Here is a 27,510-nt window from a genome sequence, read left to right as displayed (position 1 = left end):
GAGAAATTGGATTGCAAACGCTTTTCTTTTTCACAAAACTGTGACTTTTCTCCGTATTCATGTTTTGCACCGTTTTCAAAATAAGCGTTGGTAGCGCTGGCTTTAGATTGGCTATACTTGACCAGTCATATGAGTAACAGTTGAAACCTCACAGTAGTTATAAAAATAGCATATTATTCCAAAAAGCCATCATTTCATATTACAACGGAGTTTTCGAAAAACAGTCTTAATAGTAAAAGTGATGATCCCTGGTCACTCTAAATCTTTATTTATTTATTTTTTTGTAGAAATTCTTTACTGGATTAAGAGGATTGTTTCAAATATCGCTGTTCAGATATACAAAGCAAAACATCGCAGAAGATTTGATTTGTATAAACCAAATGCTATCAGTGATCTTGAAAAAGTGGGTCTATATAATTGTGTATAAAATTACAAACTGACGAAGTAGAAAATTGGTTGCAGATTTTNCTTCACAAAAAAGCTAGAACAAAATAGCGTTGGATTTGAACTTATAAATAATTTATGTGTAGTGGTGTGGAAAATAATTTTAAATGGATAAAAAATAATACATTAAAACATAAACGTCGATAGTGCTAGAGTAAATTTTTACAAAAAGCGTATAGAAAGTTATTAAACAATTTCCACAAGTAATCCCAATCACATGCCTAACAAGAGATACTATATGTGAATTTTCTCAAGAGGTTTCATTTTACATTATTTAATCTAATTTTCCATTAATACACTACTTAACTTTGGAAATTAATTACCATTAACTTCTTCGAATTTCTTTAATCTAATTACAATATCCAATCCACGCTCGCGTTACCATGAATAGAAGATGGGTTTCTTATATTCACATTTTTATTTTTTAAATGTTTGCCATGCTTTATTATTAACACATCTTTTGAAAACGAAATAAGTGGATTTAGTCAAGAAATTTGTATGATAATCATTACTTATCAAAAGATCCTCAAAATATTCCAAGTTCAGATTGTATGTGATTCTATTCAAGAGAAGATGAGCAAGCAGACGGGCTCAATGATTAAAATTAAATTTGGATTTAAATTTTCTGAAAATCAATCTAGTTTTAAAGTTAATAAACAAACTATAGTAAAAAAGCCGTTGAACTTTTACAACGTGTATTGCGTTGTTTAAGCCATAAACAATATATGTAATTACTTACTGCAAGAGATGTCATAAAATATTTGCGAATTAATTCCGCACCCAGCGGTGTCGTAGCACCTGGCATGACTTCTCTGAAAAAAAAAGAAAGAAAAAGGAATTTATTACTTGATAAAAAAAAATAGTGCGTGGTGTCCCTCCGCGCGGAAGAAGTTAAACTTCGTAACCTGCGACGTTAATTGTAGAAGAATCAGCAGTCGTAGAAGGATCACTAGTTCCATTCAACGACTTTTTTATCTGCTCCGCTTGCTTCCGCGCTCTGTAATAACGGTAATATTGCGCATTTTTCCCTCGTGAACCTCTTGAACCAGTGGAAGTGCTTGTGGTTGCCTCATCGTCTCGCTATGGAAAATGTATTTGCATTAATAATGTGTGTGAATGCGTCATAATGTAATTTCAAAAGAGAAAACCTAACAATCAATTGATATTCACAAGAGACGTACGTTGACATAACCTTAAATCCATCGCATTGTCCGTGGGATTGTTTTCACTCATTTTTTACAATTGTTATCCACTAAATTTGAAAATAAAAAAATACTACCCTATTAAATTATGTGTGTATCAAATCAAACTAAAAAAATATTTGTAGAAAAACAATACCTTTATGACTTTTATTATTTTTATGTAGTGAGAATCAAAACAATATGGAAATGAATGAGGTCTTTTTCACAAAACTGTGGCTTTTCTCCATATTCCCGTTTTGTACCATTTTCAAAATAAACGTTGGTAGCGCTGGCTTTAGATGGGCTATACTTGACCAGTCACTTGAGTAACAGTTGAAACCTCACAGTAGTTATAAAAATAGCATATTATTCGCAGGAAGGCATCATTTCATAATACACCGGAGTTTTCAAGAAACAGTCGTAATAGTAAAAGTGATGAACCCTGGTCACTCTATAATCTTTATTTATTTAATTTTTTTTGGAGAAATTCTTTACTGGATTAAATGGATTGTTTCAAATATCGCTTTTCAGATATACAAAGCAAAACATCGCAGAAGATTTGATTTGTATAAACCAAATGCTATCAGTGAGCTTGAAAAAGTGGGTCTATATATTTGGGTGTAAAATTACAAAGTGACGAAGTAGAAAATTGGTTGCAGATTTTCAGGCATTCAGTATAAAATTAAGTTACGTCCCTTAGTGTTTAGAAGTGGTCAATAAAAAGTTTAGTTTAAAGTAAATATAAACAAATTCAATCATTGTATGTGTTTTCTTTGAGAAAATCAAAACTTCTGATTTCTACATTTCCATTGCTTATAACTTTATCATGCACTTACCCAAGATTAGCTACAGTAAAATAATCTCTTTCGCTCCTTAAAACGCAATTGAATTCATGCCTCAATTCAAATTCAGTAAGTGATCCTCCACTTGTGACAGGCCGGCTCTGAAATTGAATTGAATTGAATTTTATTTCATTAAACTGAACTAAACTAAACTAAACTAAACTAACCTAACCTAACCTAAACTAAACTAAAATAAACTAACCAAAACTAAACTAAACTGAACTAAACTAAACTAAACTAAACTAAACTAACCTAAACTAAACTAAACTAACCAAAAATAAACTAAACTAACCTAAACTGAAATTAAATTAAATTAAATTAAATTAAATTAAATTAAATTAAATTAAATTAAATTAAATTAAATTAAATTAAATTAAATTAAATTAAATTNTCTCTTCGTTTGCAGGTAATTTTTTTTCTATCATTTTAACCAATCCAGTGAGCAAATTTAAATACGAAGCAATCCGAATGTAAAAGTTCTCTATACTATTTAAAGTGTTTCGTTAACCAATAAGGTAAGCTTCATTTAATTTCACCAACACCTTGAGAACTGCATTTCACGAATATCGGGTCAACTTTAACTAGTTTTTTGCAAAAAAATTATACTTAAATTAATAATATAATACATGTTTTCATTTATATCTCGAATTCATGAATTCAATTAAAAATGATTTGGACCATCTCCTCATATAAATAAAATAAGTCCATAAATTAAAATATGATAATACAATAATGTGTTTAAGCTCTTTTAAGCTAAGCAATACATATATGCAGTTTGCTGTTTTTTTAAAATGTTAATGTCATTACCACTAGGGAAAATCATCTTTGAAAAGATAAAAATTTGGTACGTATGCAAATGTATTTGTTTAAATTGTTTATATCTAGTAATTATCAAAGTAAATAAGAAAGCTAAACCAGAAATAAAATAGATAAGAATAAAATTTAGTACCACTAGTTGCGGTTAAGATTGGAGAAGCTGACATATTCGGTAATATATCTTCAATTTATAATTTTTTCAAAGAAAGGAACTGATTTTTCGTTCTAAAAAACTTCCGGTGAATCGACGTCTTCAACTCTGAGATGATTAACCGGAGTTAAGAAATTGAAATCAGCTATTTATCTTTTATTCAGATCGGATAAATGTTTCGACAAGCTTTCTGTATGAATCAAAGAATTAACGTACAAAGTTTCTGTATGAATCAAAGAATTAACGTACAAAGTTTCTGTATGAACTTCAATCCATACCGAATATGCGGTTAAAAGCAGACTGCCCTTAACCGGTCTTACATTTTTTAAACCTATTTATGAATACTGTTGCGAAAATCCAACATTTTGCTTTTAAGTGAATATCAATTTTTGAAAAAAAGTTGTTGTCGTTGTCTTGTCTACGGCAGTGCTTAATATTTCTAAAAGTTTGGAGAATGAGTATTGCGAGTTCTGCCACTTGAAGAGTATACAGGACCTCTTCTGGGGGTGAGGCGGGTTCAAAAAGTGCAGCCAGAATGACTTGACAATTGAAAAAGTATTCTGGCGTTAATTGCTATATCTGCTAATTGTTAATTGCTATATTGGTCTCGAGGGAGCCTGTAAGGCCCCCCCCCCTCCCCTGAGAGCACGTCTCCGGGTGGTCGATAGGAGAACACCTCCATCGATTTTTACCTTTGGGTGGCAGAAGGGGAAAAAGTACCTTTCCCGAACCAACCGGTAGAAGTCTAACCCTTCGGGGCAATGACAGCCATCTTCTTTAGAAGTAAGACTCCATACGGGCAATTTCAAGGAAATGAAGGTTTCTTCGGACAAGACCAGATTATACCCCATTTGCAGACATTGCCCCCCGAACCGAAAAATGTGGTAAAAAAATTTATTTCTAGACTTGAAATTACACGAATTTTGTCCACCACTAAACACAAGTAATTTAAGCATATACATATAAGGTCATGTAGAAAGGATTACTTAATTACAGAAGTATAGATATAGTTACAAATCCCGATAGATTGTGGTTTGGGACATTTAAAAAATAGACTGGTCAAGCAACTTACTTGAAGAAGATATATTTTATTGTTCAGCAATCCCCATTCTATGTCTCGGGATGAGTGATAGAATTTCTCCACCTATTAAAAAACAAGCAATAGTACCGATAAAGTGATATTACAAAAACTGAGTAACATGATATTCAAGGCAGCCCACATCTTACGCTTTTTGTAAAAACCTAATTCTAGTGGTAGCTAAGTTGATGTTAGTTGAATGATAATAGGGGATTCTCCTCTTTCCTCTCACACGTCTGAAAACTTTCCACGCTTTTTGTCAAAATTTATTCCAGTGATAGCTAAGTTAATGTTCCAATGTATGATTTTTTGTCATTTAAACTTTTTTTTCCTCACCACTACACGTAAATAAATTACGAGCTCATTTGCAACGACACTTTGTTTCAGTTCTCCAGTGGTGAAGCTTTCAAAATAATGACGAAAATACCGAAAATTCTGAGGTTTTAAATGTCTACTACTCTATAAAATATTTTGAAGAAAGCGTAGTAGTTGGCAGGCATGCTCTCACAGTCTTTTCAGCTATGACTAACACGAAAATCTCTTAAGAAACCTATTATTCTTTTCGAGTTTAACTAAATGATTCCAGCTCCCAACCCACAATCCTCACATGTACGTTAATTTATCCAATTTTGAAATTTGAACAGGTAAAGCTTCCCTGATCGCCTGTGGAAAAGAGTGTAAATAGTGTGCCTGTTAAGGGTTCTTCTCCCAAGTGGAGTCTGGTTTCCCAAAAGTTTTGGGACCACAAATTGTTTTGCTTCTGAATTCTGGGAAAACTACAAACTCTGCCCAGTATTAACCCTTTCCACTCGAGAGGTGATTGTCAGTCACCACTGTCACCTGTAAGCTACCCACCACATTAATTTTGAATTTTTTTTCTTCTTAACGTTTAGTTACCACTTCATTCAGCGATCTCCGGGTATTATATGGTAAGTTTGTAAAAACATCATTCAAAATTTCAGTGATTGCGTCCATTTTTTTAACTTTTGAAAGGTCGTCGAGTGCAAAGGGTTAATTTAAACCAATTCTCCACAACAATTTTGCCTCTTATCTTCATCATTATCATCATCTCCTCAAGTGCTGGAATCACAAAATTATGTACTTTGATTTCTCGGAACAATGCAAATTAGTTAAAAGTTTCTTCATTATGATTTATTTGTATCATTACTCCTACATCATCATCATCAATCTCAACTCATCATCCTCAACTCAACTTTGCTCTCAGCACCAATGATAAGAGCGAAGAGCAAAGATCCTCCTTTTCATCCAACTCAGAACTGCAAATCTTATGAGGTGAGGCTTTTAAAATGCTTGCAAAATTACCAAAAAATCTGAGAGCTTTGGTTTTTAAATGTCCACCATTCTCTAAAATATTTCGCAAAAAACGTACTAGTTGGCAAGAATGGAAATTAAGTAGATGTAGTTAATTTTTCTAAGAAAACAGTAGTTAACGTAAAATGCGTTGGCAATGAGACAAATTTTTATTTAATAAATTAAACACGTACTCTTATAGCTAATTTTGCGAGGTCTATAGCAGTCTCTTCGTTTATGCAAGTTGTCGCTTTAGCATCCTCAGATAAATCTTCCTCTTCCGTTCCACCAGATTCTAAAATTCGAAGGTATAATTATAAGAAAATTGTAAATATAGGTTATTTTAATTTGTAATCAATTAATTAATTCCTCAGATAAATCTTCCTCTTCCATTTCACGAGATTCTAAAATTTGATGGAATATTTATAAGAGTCGAAAATTGTAAACATAACATAGATTTTCTTTAAATTTGGAATTAATTAATGAATTCTTCAGATAAATCTTACTCTTCCGTTTCACTGGATTTTATTTTATAATCGTTGTTGAACAGCTGACCATATTTTCGGGTTTAAAACTACCAATGTTCAACTTCATAGACTTGTAATTTTGAACCCAATCCAGAAGACAAGGCAACTCCTGGATCAAGCATTGAGATAAATTTGCCTTCATGGAGGACTTTTTTGATGGAACTAACCCTCATTTGCGATGAATTGAGAGAAAAATCACGAAACACTTCCTACCACAAAGGGACTCGAACCCACAATCCTTCTACTACTGAGTCTACTACTAAATATATTTTACGTCATTACTGTGGTCGGTGCTAGTCGGTTGCGGAATTCGTATTGACCAGCCATGGTTGGGATTCGAAACCGGTTGACCTTATTGGAAGACGAACGCTCTATCTTCTGAGCCATGACGGTTCCTGTTTCATCGGATTCCAAAATTTGAAGGGATAATTTTTAGAGTCGAAAAGTGTAAACATTAAATTTTTTAGTTTGTATTAGGAAGGCAAAATTTTTTCCATTTTTTTAAAATTTTTTTTTAATATTCTTAGAAGTTTGAACTGCGCGAGCATCACACTTTCACTGTAAGTTTTCTGGACATACGACGCAAAAATTTCAGTTCAAAAGTTAGTTTAATTCATCTAACTGAACTTGACGACCAGAACCAAAACTTTATTTTTTATGCTTGGCAAACCAATCATACGGAGTTTTTTAAGCCTAAGATAATTTTTTTAACTGAAAACTTTTGTGCAAGCGTAAGCAGCAAATATTTTTAAGCAACAGTTCTAAAGAGATATTTTGCATAAATTATTATTATAACATACCTTTTAAAACAATTCTCTGATGTTTTGAGCCAACAACTATTGATTTCACTTTTATTTCTTCGTTATCAGATCGATCCAGCATTATAGTATCCGGTTCAACAGATCCAGAAACTACAGTCTTTTAAAAAATAATATTTCAGAAATATTTTTCAAAAATTCGTTATAAAAAAATATTACTGAATATTCGCTAGTTATCATGCATAGTTAGTTTACTAGAGTCAATAAAAGCAGAGAGAGAGAGCCCTTTAGAAGAGTACTGAAATTGTTATGAACTAGAGTCAATAAAAGAAGAAAGATGATCCCTTAGAAGAGAACAAATAAAAAAATACATTTTATCCCTTTATTCGCGATCGCAACGCTCGAGTACGCCCTCTAGCGGGAGCCTTAAAATATCAGACATTAATTTATCACGTTTTCATTTAGTTCCATCAAAGCCATTGGCAGAATCAGACGCCATTTTCTTAGGAGTAAATAAAAATCAAAATTTCCCTAAGGAAAAGCCGAAGAACTTGAAAAAACTCTCCAGAATATTGGGATATCTTTCAGACCCAGAACACGCCGAAGATTTGAAGAAAAATTTCTGAATAATTTTCAACTTCTATAATCAACAAACTTGCAACTGATAACTTCCGATTTCGCTATCGCATACTGTTACAGATGTGTGTATTAAGGTAAAATGCATTTCTTCTGTCTTCAATTCATTACAAATTAAAGTGAAGTCAACATTGCTTTCGTCATTCTAATAAATAAATGTGAATTCAGAACGTACAGAACTGTAATAGTTATAGAATATTCTTCTTCGTTATAGAATAGTATATATTTCTGTATCCATATAATTCGGAAAACAACAATAAAAAATTATCCAAATTACTTGAAATAGTGCCATTTGTGCTGATTCTTAATTAATTTTTATCGTTTTCTTGGTAAGTATTTCTTAGTTTTGAAAGAATAATTTCAACTAGAATTCAGCTATTTCGTTTTTAGCTACATATTCAAATTCATATCAAGATCTTACAATTATTAAATTTTGCTGTGCAGTATGTTATCTAAAAGTAATGAAGGGATAAACTATATATCTATTATTTGAGAATAATGTTTTCAAACAAAGAACATATCATTTTGGAATACTTGGGATTTATAAATCAGGTAAGTGTAATAATTTTTACAATAAAAAACTTGCTTGTAAATATTTTTTTTTCTCATTTGATGATAGTTCTCTACAAAATGGTTTTTTACGTCTGATTAAGAATAAAAAGAGAAACAATACGGAAGTTTTTTTATTTCAATATGAGGAATTTTTAAAATCGTTTTTTTATCCTATGAATTCTTTATTTTAGTTTATGATTTTTAGATTAAAAATTTTTGTCAAAATACTTTTTCTGAAAAATTAAATGATATAACATTATGTGTTTATGCATACTTCTTGCATTTTTGAATGTTTGAAGCAATATGATTCAGAANGCATAAGAAAGAATATCAAACATTTTTCTTTTTTAAATTTAATAAGCCACAATAAAGAAGGAACGTTACAATGCTACACGCTACATTAAAGGCGTCTCCAGAGTAACTGAATGACTGTTCATATAGAAATCGCAGGTATTCGTCTCATGCAACAACGCCCCCTATAGTTCGTTGCGATCGCGAATTGCAGATGACTAATTGATAAATAATAAGGAAAAAAAATTGTTAATAAACCAAGATATGAAAGGTTAACATAAATACGCAGTCTAATTTCTACGCCTAAAAGCAACGAAATGAAGCGTACACGCACACACACGTCATTGCAAAGCAGCTATAAGCGGTTCAAAACTGTCTGAAATCAGCAAGAACTAAGAAGTTTAAAGAACTTCTGAGTACCGTATCTTATACTTTATAGATCAAGTAATCGTTATTCAATAGGAAACCTAGTTAATCGCAGAATTCAATAATTTCATATGCTTTAACTGTCTTGTTAAAGTATATTAAATTATTCAATAACTAGTTATTTCATAAAATACCAAATTAATCTATTAAATAACAGATACTACAAGTTAACGATAACAGATATACTGTATCTTACCTCTCCTAAGCCATAATTAGCTGTTATTGTAATAACATCCGGGTTATTGTTCACAGGATCGCAAGTAAAAATAACTCCAGCTACTTCGCAAGCAACCATCTCTTGTATAACAACAGCCATTGGTGAATTCAAAATCTGCCCATTCTGTCTAAAATAAATATAAATTTTTAAACAAAATATGTACACAATCAATCAAGAGAACAAAAATAATTATAATACATTTCATCCTTAAGGTATATCAAATACATGCCTGCCAACTCGTACGGTCGTTGGAAATGATTTTATAAAGGGATAGCAAAACGACTATTAAGTTTGGAAGAATTTTCTAGAAACAAAACTATTAGGACATCTATGAAGCATAATCAGCTTAGATATAGACTGAAGTTGAGAACAGAATCCCTGCCCGCGAAGTTGGTACCTTACACCTTCATCTGTAGTAGAGCTAAGAAGGGTTTCATCTGTAGAGCAGCTAAGATACTGGCAGTATAAGTGGTCAGCGTGAGAGAAATACAGAATCAAGAAGCAGGCTAAGAGTTTACACTGTTGTACTGCTTCCAGTTATGTTGGGAGTAAAAGTATTGGTGGGATACTTCCGAAAGGGATTATTGCAAGTTTCTTAAAGTAAGAAATATCTTCTAGCATTAACTAAAATATACAACCACTAGAAAACTTTTCAAGAGCCGCGGGAACCATGTATTGGCCAACAGATTTAATCAAACTTTTTTTCTTCGAATTCTTGATTAGTTGTGGTAGATTAATTTTTTTGAAACTTTAAACTTCAAGATTTAATGCGGCAAAACGCTGTATTAAGAAAATTATTTCTCAACGGCTGTACATGTTGGCAGGTATGTAAATGCATACCCTCCAACTGCTACGGAATTTCCGTAGTTTCAGAAATCTTCTTTTCAGACGGTAGCAAAATTAATGTCTTAATATTTAAAAAAAATTAATTTTAGCATAACTTTTCCACTATTACTTATAAAAGTGCAGGCCATATGGCTAGATTCTTAAGTTCTGATAAAAGTTTTATGAGAGATCCATTTGCTTTAAAAATTTCTACTTTGGTTCGCTACCACTAGAAAGAATTATTTTCAAAATCCTCATAAGTCGGAGGGTATGTGTAAATGTATGTGTATTTAGATTAAAACTAAGTACGTACCAGCCAACTGTCACTTTTTCCGAGATTGTATTTTCTAAGTGGTAGTAAAACAATTACCAAAAAACAATCTTACTCAAAATTACATTTATATTTTAGCCAGGTTAATATTCACAATCGTAAAGACTATTAGGCTTACATATATTTGTTGCAATTATTTATGTGTAGTGGTGGTCAAACTCATTTATAAATATTATTTTAACTCTAAAAGTTGAATGGAATAACAGGAGTTTTGCTACCACTTAAATATGAAAATAAAATCTTCCTGGAAAACCGGAAGAGTTGGTAGCTATGTAGGTGGCATATAATTCTTACTTTTTATATTCAACAGCAATATGTCCAAACTGAGAAGCCCAACATTTTTTGACAGCATAGAATATCTGCATAAAAGCAATTAATATTGCATAAAAAATCTGCATAGTATTAATATTGCATAATAAATACAAAATCAAACTAAAATTATATGTATATTTATACTCATTTTTATGCACTCATTTATTAAGAAAAATGCACTACTATTTTAGTAATATCAAATAAAAAAGGGCCAACTCTGGAAACGGAATTAAATATTTTGTTTCAACAGGTAATTTTTATTGTAATTTTTTTAAGTACTACTATGGTTAAGGGGTTTCAAGTAAAAAAAATCCTTTACAATCTAACACGAACAGAGGAAAAGTAAGATATTGAACTTACCAAGTTTATTCTCTGGTTAGCCGTTTAAAAAAAGCTCAGTGAGTAAGAATTGTGTGCAGAAATGTGTAAAAACTTTTATGTGGGAGAAACCTATCGGAAACAAGCTACAACAATTTCTTTTATCTCTAGACTAATGAATAAAACAATAAAAACAAATTCAGAACTACTCTATAGATGCCACTCCAGGCCCGCAAAATTAACTGTTTGAATAAAACATTTAATTTCAAGTACCGTATTGTTAAAACGATGCCTGAATACATTTAATTCTTCACATTGAATATGATCACAGTAATTTTCATTTCATTATTATTTTCATTTTTGCTAGTTCTTTTCCACAGTTACTAATTTTATTTATGAATTTGGGGTTTGGCCGAAAGATGCTCGATCATGCAGGGTACCGTTGCCGAAAAAATTGGGAACCGCTTGTATAACGAACATGATTTAAACATAAGTTATTTACTCAAATGTATTGAACATAAACGGCAAAAATAGTCATCAAGCCCCTTTTCCTGAAATGTATTCTATAGGAAATACTTTGTTTTTTCAATTGCATGACAGTATTTACTAAAATAAAAAATTGAGATTTAACGTTGTCGATAATCATGAAATAGAATTTTAAATTACCTCTTGTACACCTTGAACTCCCAAATATGTGTCCATTTGACCAGCTGCTGACATCACATCGGTATCCTCCCCTGAATGAAAAAAAAAATATTTATTGGAAGACAACGGCGTATTGATATTTCAATCTTTCAGTGTTATCGTATTTATTTAAAAGAAATAAAAAGAAAGACATGACTAAATATTTTCGCTAAAATGAATTTCGCATTAACTTTTAACAAAGTTGCATTGACTTTGCCTCGTGTATCTTTTGTCTATTTTCACTTGTCTTTTTTTCATATGAAAGTTTCTTAATCTAAGGTTTTTACATATAACAGGGTTCGGTCAATTAATAGCAATTTTTTTCTTCGTGTTTAGTTTTAGAACTTGCCACATGTATTTCAACACTTCTATCAACACTTCTTACATTTTAGAAAGCTTTTAATTTATTGTTTTTGAGTATTCGGCTTTGGTTAATTAAAGGTATTCTTTTTTTTTCTTTATCATTTTGCTTGTAGTGCTTACATATAATTTCCGTTTAAGTCTTTAACACTTGAAACTGTTTTTTTTTGTATACATTGACTTGCTATTATTCCATATGAAAACCTTTAATTTAATGGCTTTACGTGACAGGTTTTGGTTAATTAAAAGCATATTTTTACAAACCTAGTAATAGTGCTTTACATATAATTCCGTTTTAATCTTAAAATATTTGCATGTCAGTTCCTGTATCCGCATGTGTTTGCTTTAAACTGATAAATATTTTATTCCAGAGATATTATTTCAGCAACCAATTGACGAAAGAGCAGAAGTTCGTAGAAAAGTCCGTCTGCAATGTAAAGTTTAAACAACCACTTTTTATGCATAAAATTCGCTATAAATACTTTTTAGCTATTTCAAATACCTGTAGTTACCCTAATGTTGCTAAATTCAAAATGTTTTTACCTCAATGTTTTTAATTTCATGATGTAAGGGATAGGGGCCGCTGCGCGATGCCCAGCTTTACTAAATAAAGGAAGGAAGGAAATACCTGTAGCGGATGATCTAACAGCAAATTTATAGTTTCTAAATCCATCTCCAAAAACAGATTTCAAATTTTCCATAATACTCTGCGATATCTTGTTCTGCAGGGCTGCGTTTAAAATGATTTTGGCAACACTGCAAAAAATTACAAACGTCTTGAATTACTTACTCAAATAATGCTTGAGAGCCTTTTTTCTTAAAAGAAAAACTAATAACTTGCATATTAAAAATAATTTTAGAGAAAATAATTAAAGCTTGTTACTTACGCTTCACATTCATCTTTTATTTCTCCTTCAGTATTCCCACTGAAATTGAAAGAGGATAAATTTTTAAGAATTTATTTATATTTTTAGTATTTTTCTTAGGTATACTGTAATTAGAATATTAGGTGGGTGTAAAAAAAATCATCAATACTTAATCAGTTCTCTGCACTTCAACAATCTGCATGAAGACTTGCTCTATCGACCTCACTTTCACAAATAGCTCTAAGTTCACAAATTAAATAATACTCCCTCTGTCCCAAATTAGTTGCAACTCTTGAATAGCTTTGTACAGGTTAGTGATATTGATTATTTTTAGCATTTTTCTTATATACACTTTAATCAGAATATTAAATCAGTGAAAAAATTCAATGATGCTTCCTGCAGTTCTCTACACTTACTATGCAATCTGAATGAGGACTTGCTTTATAGACCTTATTTTCACAAATCCCTCTAAGTTCACAAATAATACCTCCTGTTCCAAATTAGTAGCAACATTTTAATATTTTCGTGCTGATTATTGATTCTGATGATTTTCTCTGTTTTCTTTTACATTGTTCACAGATCTTAGAGTGTTGTGCTATCAACTAACAGCTTTTACTTACCAAGCTTTGCATCCAATTCTTCTTAAATCAATGACAAAATAATTACAAATATCCAGGATCAGCACGCTCTTAAGCTATGACCCATATTGTAAGGACTCTTCCACCAGTAATCACTAAAATATATCTTCGAGCTAATGAATCGTAAATTCATTAGTAGTATAATTCTACTGGTGACGATCTACTCTACTGCATTGGAAGTTATTTCTCCCTCCTCCTTCTTTAAAAGTAGAGACTAACATGGGAAAACATTTCCGAACTAAGTGAAGCAACTAATTTTCATGGAGGGAATAAGAAACAATTAATTAGGATTGAAAAAACCTCAGAATTCATTTAAGAGGCAGGTACTCTAAGGTTGAAACTTTCTCAAAATAGATTTAAAAAAATTAGCATGAATAAAATATAAAATACCAATATCAAACGAAATTTAATTAAGAATTTTGTCACAGATGCAGGTTTGTTTCTAACACGGAAGTGTGTAAATACTGCCGAAAAGGTAACACTTAATTAACTAGTTTTACGATCACACAGAAAAAGAAAGCAGCGTCCAAACAGAAATTTGAGATCTTCTGCTACAGTTTTGACTGAGGATTTTTAAAAAAAATTGGTCTTGTTTGGTGATGATCTCGTGAAGGCGATTAAGAATCATGCCTAGCCACTCAGATCATTGGATGCTGGATGCTGGATATTGGGGTTATCTCGGCGTTTGGCGCAAAGTGCCACTAACCGATTCATCGATTCTGTTTTGTCGTATTCTGGGAGGTCCTAAATATCTTTGAAGTTGTAGTATGTTGTAACGACAAATCAAGTCCTCAAAGAAGTAAATCTTTAGTTTTGAAGTGAAAATCATCTTTGGAATGGGGAGATCCCCTTGAGTAGAGTTGTATGATAAAGTTAATAGTATTTTGATAGTATGCAGTCTGAGCATAAAAAGGCGGTAATTGGGCTGAAATTCGAATTATCACGGATTATATCAATATCGAACAGTTTATTGAAATCTGATGTGGTGCATGTTTTTGCGTCGATATAGAATTTTGTGGTCAATTTAGCTATAAAGCAATTGATATCATCAATGTTTAAGTCTTTTCTGAGTAATCTATTGCTAATCGCCCTTGGGGCGCAAGTCATTATGCGTAAAAATTTACCTTCAGTTGTAGATAGCTTCTTTTTTAGGTTGTTGCTTATAGTAGTGAGGGCTGGGCAAGCATACGTAAGAATTGGTCGAATCGCTTGTATATAGATAGTTCTTTTATTTGCTAGATCAAGCTTTGAGTTCTTATGCAGGAGAACTTTGAGTGCAAAAAAAGCTCCTCTGGCTCTTTTGATTATGTCGTTTAAGTGAGTACTCCAGCTTAAATTATATGAGATCGTGACGCCGAGGTATTTAACGTGTTTCACTGGTTTGATCTCAGTATTAAAGAGATAAATGTGGGGAGTATTTTGTTGTTTTTTCTTACTATTTATGATTAAGAATTGACTTTTGCGGGTGTAGTTTTGTGCGCCATTTGCTGCACCATGTTTCAACCACTTGTAGTTTCTCAGATCATTCAGGATTCGTAAAAGACGATAGTACAAGGTTTTCAATATTCGACTGGTAAGGAAGGCGGGTTGGTAATTCGCCTAGGTGGAAAAATGGATGGACATATCAAGGAATTGCGTGAATGATTCTCTACAGTTCTTTAATATAATTTGTCAAATCCGGGGCAATTGGAAACTCTGGTATATCAATTTGATTTTAAAAATGCAGTAGTCAATAATGTCCTTCTCAATCTCCACTCCTCAAATATGGATGCAGAACTAGTTTAAAAATATGCTTATATTAAACATCAAACTGAAAAAGATAAATTTAGACTTATTCATATTTGCCCTTCCATTGCTTATTATTAACAATCACATAACTATCTATGTGCTGCTCAATATATATTTTTAATGTGCTATTGAATGAATTGAAGATATGAGAAAAATGCTTTACGTGAAATTAAAAAGAAGTGGTAAAACAATATTTTCATTTAAGTATAAAATATCTAGATTTTTTAATAAGTTCTGTTAATTACAGTTCTTTTAGCTATCCTCAATAATTTTTTTAAGAGAATAACTTAATAATTTTAATTGTAAAGTTACTCGCGTATAATAATTTCAGTCATAATAGTATTTATCTTAAAATTAAGTGATTAGCGAAAACTTTTTCCTTCTTCCAGATGAACAATGGCAATTAAGTAAAATTTCTCCCTCTTTTTATTTATTCAATTATTATTTTTTTAAGCTGAAAAATGAATTTTGATAAACATATAAATTAGTTTTTTTCCGATTCAATTTAGCGATAAAATTTAAACATTCGAAATGAGCAAATTAAACTCTTCTCACTACTCACTAAGCAACGTTTTCTAATTTTTTCACTGCATTCAGTATATCAGGAGTCAGAAACTCTTCATAAGCAGCTGTTGTAACAACGATCCCCTTTGGAACAATAAACTGCAAAACCAAATAAATTTTAAATGCCAAATCAGTCTATAAATATGTAATATGAATATTTTGATGTAATTAATATTAGATTTATTTGTTTAAGAAATATTATATAATATAAGATTACATTAAAAGATTGTATTATAAGAAATATTCCAAATATATCTTATTTATAATACGTCTAACATCGTATTTGCAGTTTATTTTATTTATAATACAAGATATATTGCAAGTAACTCTTATAAGATAAGATTTATTTGTATAAGAATAATAGTTTTGGGGTGCAGAAAGTAAATTTATATTTTATTTTGTTATCTTTAATAAAAAAAGCATTAAATGCTAGTAATTACAATGTATATTTTAACCCTTTCTAAAGCCGTGGTAGGTATACTTAAAACCAATTTTTAAAGTCCATGGTTAACTTTTTCAACGCTTTTAAATTAGATTTTCGCTTGTTAATAACTTCAGCTTTCTTGAAGATCGCTTGAATAAATTGGTGACCAATTGTTAGTTTAAGAAAACGTATGAAAGTTATAAAATGTATATATCCTTTTGAAGAGATTGTAGCATTTATAAAAATTATTTTATAAACGAAGAAAAATGAAATTCAATAAGTTTCTAATAGGTCGTGTTAAATATACTTACCACCAAAAAAATGGTATTTTTATAAACCAAATTTTTTTTCTTATATCAATTACTATTCTTATAACAATTTCAATTTCAAAAATACTTTAAATTACCTTTACTAGAAATAAATGGCGCATTGAAGGGCTAACTTAACCCTTTGGCTACTAACGGGAATTGTTAAACACTTGTTTGTCCCAACAAGTGTTTAACAATTACTAATGGGGTGAAAAGCACTTAGAAACTCATTGCAATATGTCCCAGTCGTAGTCGAAATAAGGATAAGCGTTTCATGTGTCAAATATCCCCTAGATGGCGTTAAAGAGTTTCTTGCATGAAATAGCATTGTAATTTTGGGCTGGAACAGATATATCCCACTAGCATTCTTCTTTGGGACACATATATACCACTCGTATTTTTCATTGGGATTGTTATGTCCATTCATATTTTCTCAAATGAACATAGAAAAAAGAACAAATATGAGTTGTCCAATGTGCCATGTCGGGTTATGCAAAGATTGCTTCACCCTGTATCATACCGTGTAAGAAAAAAGTTCATGTAATAAATTTTTCGGAATGACAGATGTGCTTTTAGTAAGTCGATCACTACAGGTGGGACATATGTATCCCACTATTAAGTTCGGCCGGGACGCATGTAAACTCTCTTTACACACATAGTATCCCCAAGAGATTTTGAGCGCGCTGATTGGCTTTCTCAGCAACGCCATCTGTGACGTATGGCTATTTCATTCTGCCATGCTTGTTATTTTCAGCATAGAGTGATTTCTATACTCCAGCTTTTGTGTACAAACTTGAAATGTCAGTTTTTTCAACAGAGAAACTACCTTCTTCATTTAAAAATGAAGTAAGAAATATTTCCTCAAATACCATTACCTTTAAAAGCAATGTTCTAAATTTAGACGATTGCAACAAGTGGGTAATGGAATTTGGGGAACTTACCAATACGAAATGGAATTCTAGAACTTCCAAATCTCATGGACAAAGATTTGTTTGTAGGTAAATAACTGGTTTAGTTATTTAAAAAAAATTGTATTTAATTTTTATGAGAAATGCTTTGTACGTTAAATTTATGATTATTACTTGCATGAATTCTAATGAAGCTAATATCCCTCTAATTTATTGAATAACATTGAAATCGAATTTAATTGCCTTGCTTAATTCTTATACTCACTATAACATTTTGGGAACGAACTACGGAGAAATATTATTAGGGAGGAGCTACAAAAAGATGTAACAGAAGGCAATGCCGAGAAAGCCAATCAGCTCGCTCAAAATCTCTTGGGGATACTATGTATGTAAAGAGAGTTTACATGCGGTCGGGACATGTATGTCCCAGCCCCTAAATTGATAACCGCTTGTCAAAAAAATCCCAAATACTATATTTGACTTATTTGTGACCTATTTTGTCCTTTTGAATCATAAACGGGACAAAAAAATCTCTTTTTTTAAAATGTCAAAGGATTAAAAAGATGGGATTGCCTAGCCCATCCTGTCATATGGTCCCCGACTGTCAAAACTAACAGTATGCAATACTGATTTTAGAAATGAGTATAATTCTAGCATTTCTACTCACCACTCATTTATTGTTATCAAAACAATTCATTCATCAATATCGAAATCAAGCACATTTCGGTGTTATTTAGAAAGTATTGAACCGATTCTGTTGAAATTTTTCAACCTACTTTGTTTTAAATTACGTTGTTCTAAATGAAATAAAAAGTTTTCATTACCTAGCAATGCAATTTTTTTTAACTATTTTTAATCAATGAGGCAAAAAATAATTAATAGTTAAAAACTAATTTTTGAACGGAATTTTCTTTGAACGAATTTTATTATTATTTTTAGAAAGTGCTCTATTCCTTTAAAATATACATGATTTAGGACGAAATACGCAAGAAGATAAATTAACATTTATGTTCCCGAACTTTCGAATGTTATCCAAACTATAATATGCCATATTTTCAAGATTGTGGCCAACTCCCATATTTTGAGGATCATGATCTTGAAACAAATGCATGTTCCTTTTTCCGAGAAAAAACATTTCCTTGTCTGATTTTGTAACTTAAATTATTATTTTTACTAATTACGTCCCATATACCGGAATGTCTAAAATAATTTCATAAATATCATAAGAATCACTGGATTTTTTCTTTTATTTGATGAAAAAGACGTTATTGTGCTTTCTTAACACCTTGGGGACGGATGATTCATAAAAGCATTCCTACAAAATCAGAATCTGGATGTAAATAAATAAAAAACGTTAGCTTAAATGTAGGCGTTGCTAATTTGACAGACTTACGTTGCTTTTACTTTAATTACTGTTAGTTTAATCATATATATATAATTTTTGTTAGCTCGAAGTATAACTAATAACTGTATTTCGAACTAAAGTAGTGGTGAATTAAATAAATCAAACAATTATAACCCCGCCCACAAATAAACTGCTAAGGAACTACTTTGGTTACTAGTTTTATCTTTTTACCATGATTGATACTGTTTTATGCTGGCACGTATTTGTGACAGTCGGCGCGAAAGGGTTAAGGAGAGAACTTGAAGCTATAGTGCATGTTCCGACTGAAGGATATATATTGAAGCTACAGGACATATTCCGAAAGAAGGGAATATCTTGAAACAATAAGAATATTACGATTGAAGGTTATATCGCGAAGCTATAGTGCATATTCCAAATGAAAGGAATATCTTGAAGCTATAAGGTATATTCCGATTAAAGGAAATTAACACGTTCAAGCCGGGGTGACCCACCGGTGGGTCACTCTAGATTTTCTCATCTTGGCGGCGCACCGGAGGAAAAACGGGTAACAAATAAATTTCATTTTTTAGTTTTTTTTCCGGAAATAATAAAAATCCATAACTACCAATTGTTTTTAAAGGATGCAATCTTTATATTAAATTGCTTCTTCGCCGTGATAAATTTTCTTACAGTGAATTGTTATTGTTGAGAATAGATTAACTTCTCCCGAATATTATTTAATATTGAAATAGTTCTTCTACCAGTATTTTCTCTTTTTCCGTACCAGTATTTTCACTTTTCCCGGCGTGAACGTGTTAAAGCTGTAGAAAATATTCCGACCGAAGAAAATATATTGAAGGTCTAGGACATATTCTGACTGAAGGAAATATATTGAAGCTATAGAATATATTCTGAGTGAAGGAAATATTTTGAAGCTATAGGGCATAATCCGACTGAAAGACATCTATTGAAGTTATAGGGCATATTCCGACAGAAGAAAATAGACGCTATAAGAGAGAATATCTTGAAGCTATAGAACAGGGGTGGCCATCAAGCTCCTTAATAGTCAAGCCATTTTTCAAAATTTGAAATTTTTCATGAGCCACAATTAAATACGTATTTAAAAGATTGGTATGAAATTTTTTCTGCAGAAAATAAATATATTGGAAACATATAAATAAAAGTACAAAATATGTGTATTGAATTTAAATATCAAAAATTAACATATTTATTTTACTTCTCTTGATAATTCTTTAAAATTCGGTGAATAATTGGTGATAGCACTTCTCGGCAATTCTTTGAGATGCTGGTTAGTTAATACTGATCAGTGTTTGGATTTCACGAATTTTAAAGTGGAATAAGATGATTTACATAAGTACGTTGTTCCGAATATTGAAATAATTCTACTAGCAGTCTTTTTTAATTCAGGATACTTCGATTCTGGAACAAATTTCCAAAATTCAGTAATCAACGTCGACTTATATTTAAATTGTAGAGCTTGATCTTCTTGCATCTCTATTAATTCTATTTCTCCCGATGCTTTTTGGGTCATAATTATATTGGAAATGAAAAACACTCACCTTAAATTACATAAATTTCAAATGGATTCAGAAAAAAATCAAGAGACGATTTAAAATATTTCAAGTCTTGAAATCTATTTTGTAATTCCGTCAATATTCTTTCTAGCTTTTTTATATACTCGTTGAGTTTTTCTTGTTTAATATTGAAACAATTTTTTTTAATTCGAGGAAAATTACTAATGTTTTGTTTTTAATATCCATTTGAAAAAGTTGTAATTTAGTTTGAAAACTAAATATACGATGTGAGAGTAAATATTATTTTATCTTTCCCCTGCGATTGTAAATTCAGTGTTTGCAAATGTTCCATGACATCAGCTAAAAACATTAAGTCTTGTAACCACTCGTCACTAATTCTGAATAGGGTATTTCCTTTTCTTTTAGAAATGCAGTTATCGGATCAAACAAACCTAAATACGTTGTAGCTAGATAACCATCTAACAACGCAAAAGAAATTAATGGCATTTGGAAGTTCTTCGTCCTTTAATTCTTTAGGAAAATTTTTGAATTGTCGATGATTTTTTGCATTGGTGTGAATGTAATTTACCATGTGTAACACTGTTTTCATAGCATCAGGATATTTTAAATATTTTGTAACGGGATGTTCTCGGAGAATTATACAGTGACTCGGTATGAATTGTAGAATTTGAGAATCATCTCTCAAAATCCCAATAAGACCGATTTTTTTTTATTATTGCCGGAGCTCCATCAGTTGCAATGTTTACAAGTTTATTAAGAAGCACATCAAAAGTTTTCATTATGGAATCTAATGCATGTTTAGTATCGACACAGCAGTTTGACTCCTGAAGTGCTAATAAATCTTAATATTCTTCTTTAACAACGAAGCCAGGTGAAACAAAACGTATGAAAACTGCCAATTGCGGAAGGTCTGTGATATTTGTCGATTCGTTAAGGAATGATAGTAATTTTTTTAAAAATATAATTGCACAAAAATGAAAAGGGAACTCGGGTACATTTATCGAGAGCTACAAATAATCCTTCAAAGAGCCGCCTATGGCTCGCGAGTCGCATGTTGGCCACCCCTGCTATAGAGCATATTCCAAAAGAAGGGAACATCTTGAAACTATAAAAATGTTCATATATACAATGACTCCGACTGAAGGAGGGAGGTTTTAAAAGAGCTTTTATGGATTACTAACTGTTAATAGACCTGACAAGGCTTGATGATCATGTTTCATATTTTAAATTAGCGAAAATATATTAACAAGCTAAATTAAATCTTTCAAATGGGCTAAAGTAAATGACTTTTCAATTTATAAGAAGGTTCAGACCACTTCTGCAAATACTTAACGAACCAGCAAAATAAAGTAAGGCGAACACTATATAATACCATTTATGAAAGAAACTTTCAAATTTTAACTTTTCAACTAGAGCTTCTCGTTCCACTGTTGGTTTACTTGATTTTAAACGTACTTCAGGTGGAAACTACAAGTTGTCCCCTTCGAGAGTCACATACCAAAGAGCTCAAATTAGAGAAATATCTTCGGAAATTTTTTACCGTGACAGAGAGATGCCGAAGTTCCGAAGATGCCGAAGAGAACTTTCCGTATCGGTAGAGTTACTGGAGACCGTGTAATAGGGCTTTTGGAACTGTTTATTTATGGGCATCAAAATCGAGCATAATTCATGCATCACTATCAAAATCGAACAGAATTCCTTATAGTAATCGAAATCAATTATAAGTATCAAAATCAAGCCCAGTTCAATTATAGGTATCGAAATTTCGTACAATACATTTATCGCTATTGAAATCATTAGTTTTTGTTGAAAACCTTAAGAATAAAGGAACAAAAAGCTACAAAATTATTTCTTATGACCGACAACTAGGAGAATTTGGCAGGTAGGAATTTTTCCATTTTGTGATGGCTTATCAATAAGAAACTGATCAATATATAAACTAACTGTGACCTTATCATTTTGGATCTATAAAGATCTATTTTACATTGCATGTGTTAATCATTTGAAAGATATGAATGTAAAATTTTAATACCTTAGATTTTATGTCCTATTTTTCTTCTTTTGCACCAGCAAATAGCTGTTAAAATAGCAAATTAAATATTGACAAAAAAAATGAAATCCAAGAATATTTTACTGTACATACTGATTTGTCTTTTCGACTCAGTTTGGTCAACTTTCCCAAAGATGATCCTTTTCCACCAGAAATATCTCCAAATTGAGAAATCTCGTCGGTGAACTTGACTGTCAAAGGTACTTCTAAAGTAAAAATAATTACATTCATTTTCACTTTTGGAATCAACTTAAACAGAAACCACCATGAATAACTTTTTACTCAACATTTTACTGAATTAATAAAAGAAAATTATACTAAAAAGAGTTGAAAATATTTATATTTAAACTCTGCTGAAGTTTTTTTCCTTAGGCCGCAAATTTAGTTCTACAATGTAACAGCAGAATGATTTTAGATAAAAAAAAACTGATTTTGAATCATGATAAATTTTATATTTAAAAGGATGCTTGTATTGTTAAATATTGTTTGTCTATAGATAAATGCTAAAAACAGACGCATGTTTTAAATTTCGCACTAAAAAGTTTTCAGTCGTTCAGATTTTTATCCATCATTGCATATCATTTAGAAAAAACAACGAAAGGGAAATATTTCCTCAGAAAGAGTAATAGTTGGTGCAGTCTTTCTAATCATACCCTCCATAGTAATTTGATTGATATGGGCCTATTGGCCTCGCGGGGCCTTTCCCTTCTCCATTATGTGATAGTAATTTGATTGATTGATTGATCTTCATTATGTCATAGTCATTTGATTGACAAAGGCCTTTTACCCCTGCATCATGTGATACTTAGTCTTGTAATAGTTTTAATGAGGAATTGAAAGAAAAGATTGGCTTACAAAATCATAAAATGAATGCAAGTAAATGATTGGTTATTGGGCTGCGAATGCAGTGTTAGTAATTATTAGAGTGTGATGTATAGAATCGACAGAGTGCCAATGAGCGTGACTGAAGAATCTATAAAATTATCAATTAAAATCGATTGCTGTGCCATGGACATATATTGATAAAATAGTGAAGTTATTTTGCCCTGGAGAAGGCCTTTTTTGATAAATCTATTAGTTAGAGTAAAATCATACCCTTAAGCTCGTAAAGAATTTCACTGGTTAAAGAATATATTTTTTTCTGGTGGTAGCAAAGGATGTATATTAATATTTAATAAACTTATAAGAGTTTTGCACGCCACTACATATATAATTGAATCAAATGAGTAAAATATAAAATTTCAATTTGTTTCCAATGGCAAAGCAAAAATCACAAATATCTAAAAAATATAAAGATATAAAAGTATAAATATGTATATGAGAGGACAAAACAAGACCGACATCGTTGCCCTAAAAGTTTTCTTGCTTCCCAATACTTTGCGAACTCAGTTTGTGAAGTGCACTAAAGGTCCCACAACAGAGTAAGTGGTCCCAGCCCGTTTCTTCTCCCGTATTACTAAGTGAACAAACCAACTGCAAGCACTAAATGTAACAATTTAGATATCATGTGAATATCCAGCCTGCCTCCGGTGGCAGGTACTAAGATATAGATTCAGAATTAGAATTTGTTTTCTGAGTGTCTATTTAAGTTCTCTACCACTGAAAACAGCATTTCAAAAAAAAACTTTTTGCACAGTTTTTTGTAAAAAAAACTTCACAAACTGGATGGACATACCTTCATTTGAAGGATCATACCTGCCAACTTGTATGGTCGTTGAAAAGATTTTACAAAGTAGCAGTAAAAACCAAATTAGGGTTGGAAAAGTTTTTCTAAAAACAAAACAGTTAAGACCTCTACAAACATAACATCTATAGCCTGCAAATTGATCTTATCTGCATATTTTTTTAAATTATTGATTCGTCGTGGTAGTTTTAAATATGTTTTTGAAACTTTAAACTGAACTAAAACGCTGAAACGCTAAAAAAATTATTTCTCAACGACCGTTGGCAGCTATGAAGGATTGAATGTATGGTCAGGAAATGGAAAAAGTCATTAGAACTAGTATTTCAGTATATGTTAGAACAGGTATTGTATGATCTATTCATCTTCCTCATTCATCTTTTAAATTTCAAAATTATGCTGATAAACTCACAAAACAAAATAATAAATTTACAATTATAATTTTCATTCTAAAGTAATTATTTACTAAAACAAATGTGAGTTTTATTATTGATTTATTCTTATTTCGTATAAAACTCATTTCTAAATGAAATTATAATTAATTAGCTACTTACTTTTAGGATAAAGAGTGTGAAGTATAGGGATCTTTGGTTTCGCTGGCTCATTATACACCTCCCTATTTGATTTTTTTAAAGAAAAATAAAAGCAATTAAAACAGGTTTAAATGTAATGTTCGTTTAAGAACTGAAAAAAATAATATTCATTGCCATTTAACGATTTATACAACCAAAAAGAGAATATATATATATATTAAGAAAAAAAAATAAATTGCTCTTACATTTTTCAATGAAACTTATGATTGCTTTAAATTTTAGATTTGCTCACATTCATACCTGCCAACTTTTAATCCTTTCCATTATCATTTTTCCCAGTGGTATTAAAACGGAATTAAAATTTCAATTTTAAGCAAAAAAATACGTTGTATTTGAAGAAACTTAAGCTGACAACCATGAGTGAAACGCACATTAATATATGTGCTTAATTTTTTTTAAGAATAGTGGTGATCAAAATCATTTAAAAATTAAGTTTTTAGGAAAAAAAATAGCATATATTAACTACCACTTTAAATATGAAAATGAAATTTTACGCCAAATGCGTAAAAGTTGTCAGGTATGAAAATTGTACTTTAAAATCGTTATCTTTGTTGCTTTGTACTTGTACTTTTTAGCAATCACTTTTTAAAAGCAAAACTTTTTACTCTTTTCTCTTGATTTAAGTCATTGTACTTTTACTCGCTACTTTTTAAAAGTAACGTTCCCATGTATGTTTAGAACGACTATCTATAAGGCATTCTTTTAAATAAAATTAATTTACCCTGATAGAAACAATCCATATCCAGTTTTATTCTGAAAGTTGAATTTGACAAAAAACAATTCTAAGAAACCACTCCATCCTTGTCCACTATATAGAACTATAGGCTCTTGAGACATACTTCCACCCACTTTGTAGGGCATCCCTATAATATTTTGAAAGAAAAAATGCTCAACAATAATTTTTCTTAATAATCTCTTAAAGTTATACATATTATAGAGGGATAGACAGCCGACAGTCTAAAAAAATATTTTAATAAAACAATATATTTACCACTATTTATGTTTCAAAATAGAGAATCGGAGGCAAAAAAAGACACTAGCCAAATTGATGCAAATATAAACTTAGCGTTATAAAAGTTAAAGCTATCTGATTTATAAATCTTATCGTCCGATTCCACACAAAAAATTAAAAAAGGGAGGAAAAAAACTTACCAGCTGAAAAACTGGCTTCTAAACTTCGCGTTGAAATAACTGAGCTGAAAGGTTTTACGGTGATATCGATATCATTTATTACAGTCATGTCTCCACAGGGATTAATAAGGTAACCCGCAGGTATGCTAAAATGATAGAATTTATTTCATAAAAGTTAATAAGATCAAAACTTCGTATTTTAATACATAAAAAGCAAATGAGATTTTATTTATTTAACAGCAAAAATATATCAGTAGTGCCTAATTATTTTTGTGTTTTTATCTTTCTATTCAGAAAATAATTACAATATTAATGAGATCATTATTATAGGAAATACAGAATGAATAGATATATAGCATTTTAGGCATGCCAACTTTCGTTCGCTCGTTGTTTTAGAACTGGGCATCTGAGGCCTAAATGGCCCTTATCCCATTCATCATGAAATATCCCAAAGGGACATACATAAGAAAGTTGTATTGGTGGTTCGGAGAAGAACCTGAAATGCTATAAAATAATGAAAGGCATTATGAAAGATATAGCAGGCTTGATGGTGAGGCTCCTCATCTATGTCTTTAGGGCTGGGAGCAGGGAGATGAGTAATGAGATGATTTTCTCGTCTTTCAAAAGTTCCTGAAGTTCTTTAATGGGCATGCCAACTTGCTCCGGACAGCGAATAAATACTAACGAGTGGTAGTCTTTTAATGTATAATTCTGTCGTTAGTAAATTCAATTTATAGTGTTTTTGCGCCCAGCACTTCTTCTGAATAATTCAATGGCTTTTGTGATGCGCCACTTTTTTATGTTTAAGAAACCCGTATTAGCTACCACATCGACTGCTAAATTCAAAATGTTATTACTTAAAATTTTTTGTAAGTTTCTAGAGATAAGTGAAATGTCATCATCACTGTGGAGCCTAAATTTGTGCAGAAAAAAAGAGTTTTCTCAGATCGATCGAAGGTCCGCTCGGACGTGTCGACTTTAAAACTTACTGTGTTGATCGTAGTAGTGTTAGAGTTGGAGTTTTCAATTGGAGATTGATGTTTTCCGAAGCTTTTTCATGAAGTCAGTTGGTTAATAACTAGGTTTTAGCGAGAGTAATGTGACTAAAGAAAAGCCACGTTTAAGTTTCTATTTCGAATTTTTATTATTTTCTGAATATCATTTTTTTTTGTTGGATAATAAGCGAACATCCATGCATTTATAGTTAGATGTTAAAAATCTCCCTCCTTATTTCAGGATTACCAAAAAACAGGTAAGCCACTTTTACTCTTTACCTTTTGGGGGCCATCTGGTCAAAATGACCAATCTCCTAGACTACCAGTGGTGCTCCAAGGAGCCCATAGAAGATATTTTGGCTCATGCTAAAAACAACGGCTCAGCAGACTTTTGGTTTAATATTGAAGCAAAAGAAAAATCTAGTGCTATACCTCAGACCTCACCAGTACGCCTTAAAGCAGACCTAAATGCTTCTGTACCGACAAAAAAAATTAAAAGTATTAGATTCCAAAAAAGCGGGTCGCTCCTTATTCAATGTGACGACTTAGAAACTGCAAAATACATCTTAAAGATAAAAACAATCCTAGAGATTCCTGTAGCAG

At 31.2% G+C, this 27,510-nt stretch overlaps 1 protein-coding gene across 1 annotated transcript in view; it reads right to left on the bottom strand.

Annotated features, from left to right (window-relative positions):
• Positions 1 to 27,510, bottom strand: part of LOC107437837 (rifampicin phosphotransferase) — a gene marked incomplete in the record, with an annotated part of 597,639 nt that overhangs the window by 125,187 nt on the left and 444,942 nt on the right. The window contains 10 exon segments of the mRNA XM_071180697.1: positions 1,184 to 1,256; positions 2,462 to 2,568; positions 4,507 to 4,578; positions 6,018 to 6,118; positions 7,151 to 7,268; positions 9,210 to 9,357; positions 10,681 to 10,745; positions 11,683 to 11,753; positions 12,689 to 12,816; positions 12,948 to 12,985. Of these exon segments, the coding sequence (XP_071036798.1) occupies positions 1,184 to 1,256; positions 2,462 to 2,568; positions 4,507 to 4,578; positions 6,018 to 6,118; positions 7,151 to 7,268; positions 9,210 to 9,357; positions 10,681 to 10,745; positions 11,683 to 11,753; positions 12,689 to 12,816; positions 12,948 to 12,985 (921 nt within the window).

Source organism: Parasteatoda tepidariorum, chromosome 5 (assembly GCF_043381705.1).
Source record: "Parasteatoda tepidariorum isolate YZ-2023 chromosome 5, CAS_Ptep_4.0, whole genome shotgun sequence".
In the NCBI taxonomy this organism is placed as follows: domain Eukaryota; kingdom Metazoa; phylum Arthropoda; class Arachnida; order Araneae; family Theridiidae; genus Parasteatoda; species Parasteatoda tepidariorum.
Note: the sequence above shows the minus strand (reverse complement) of the source record. Positions and strands in the feature narration are given on the sequence as shown.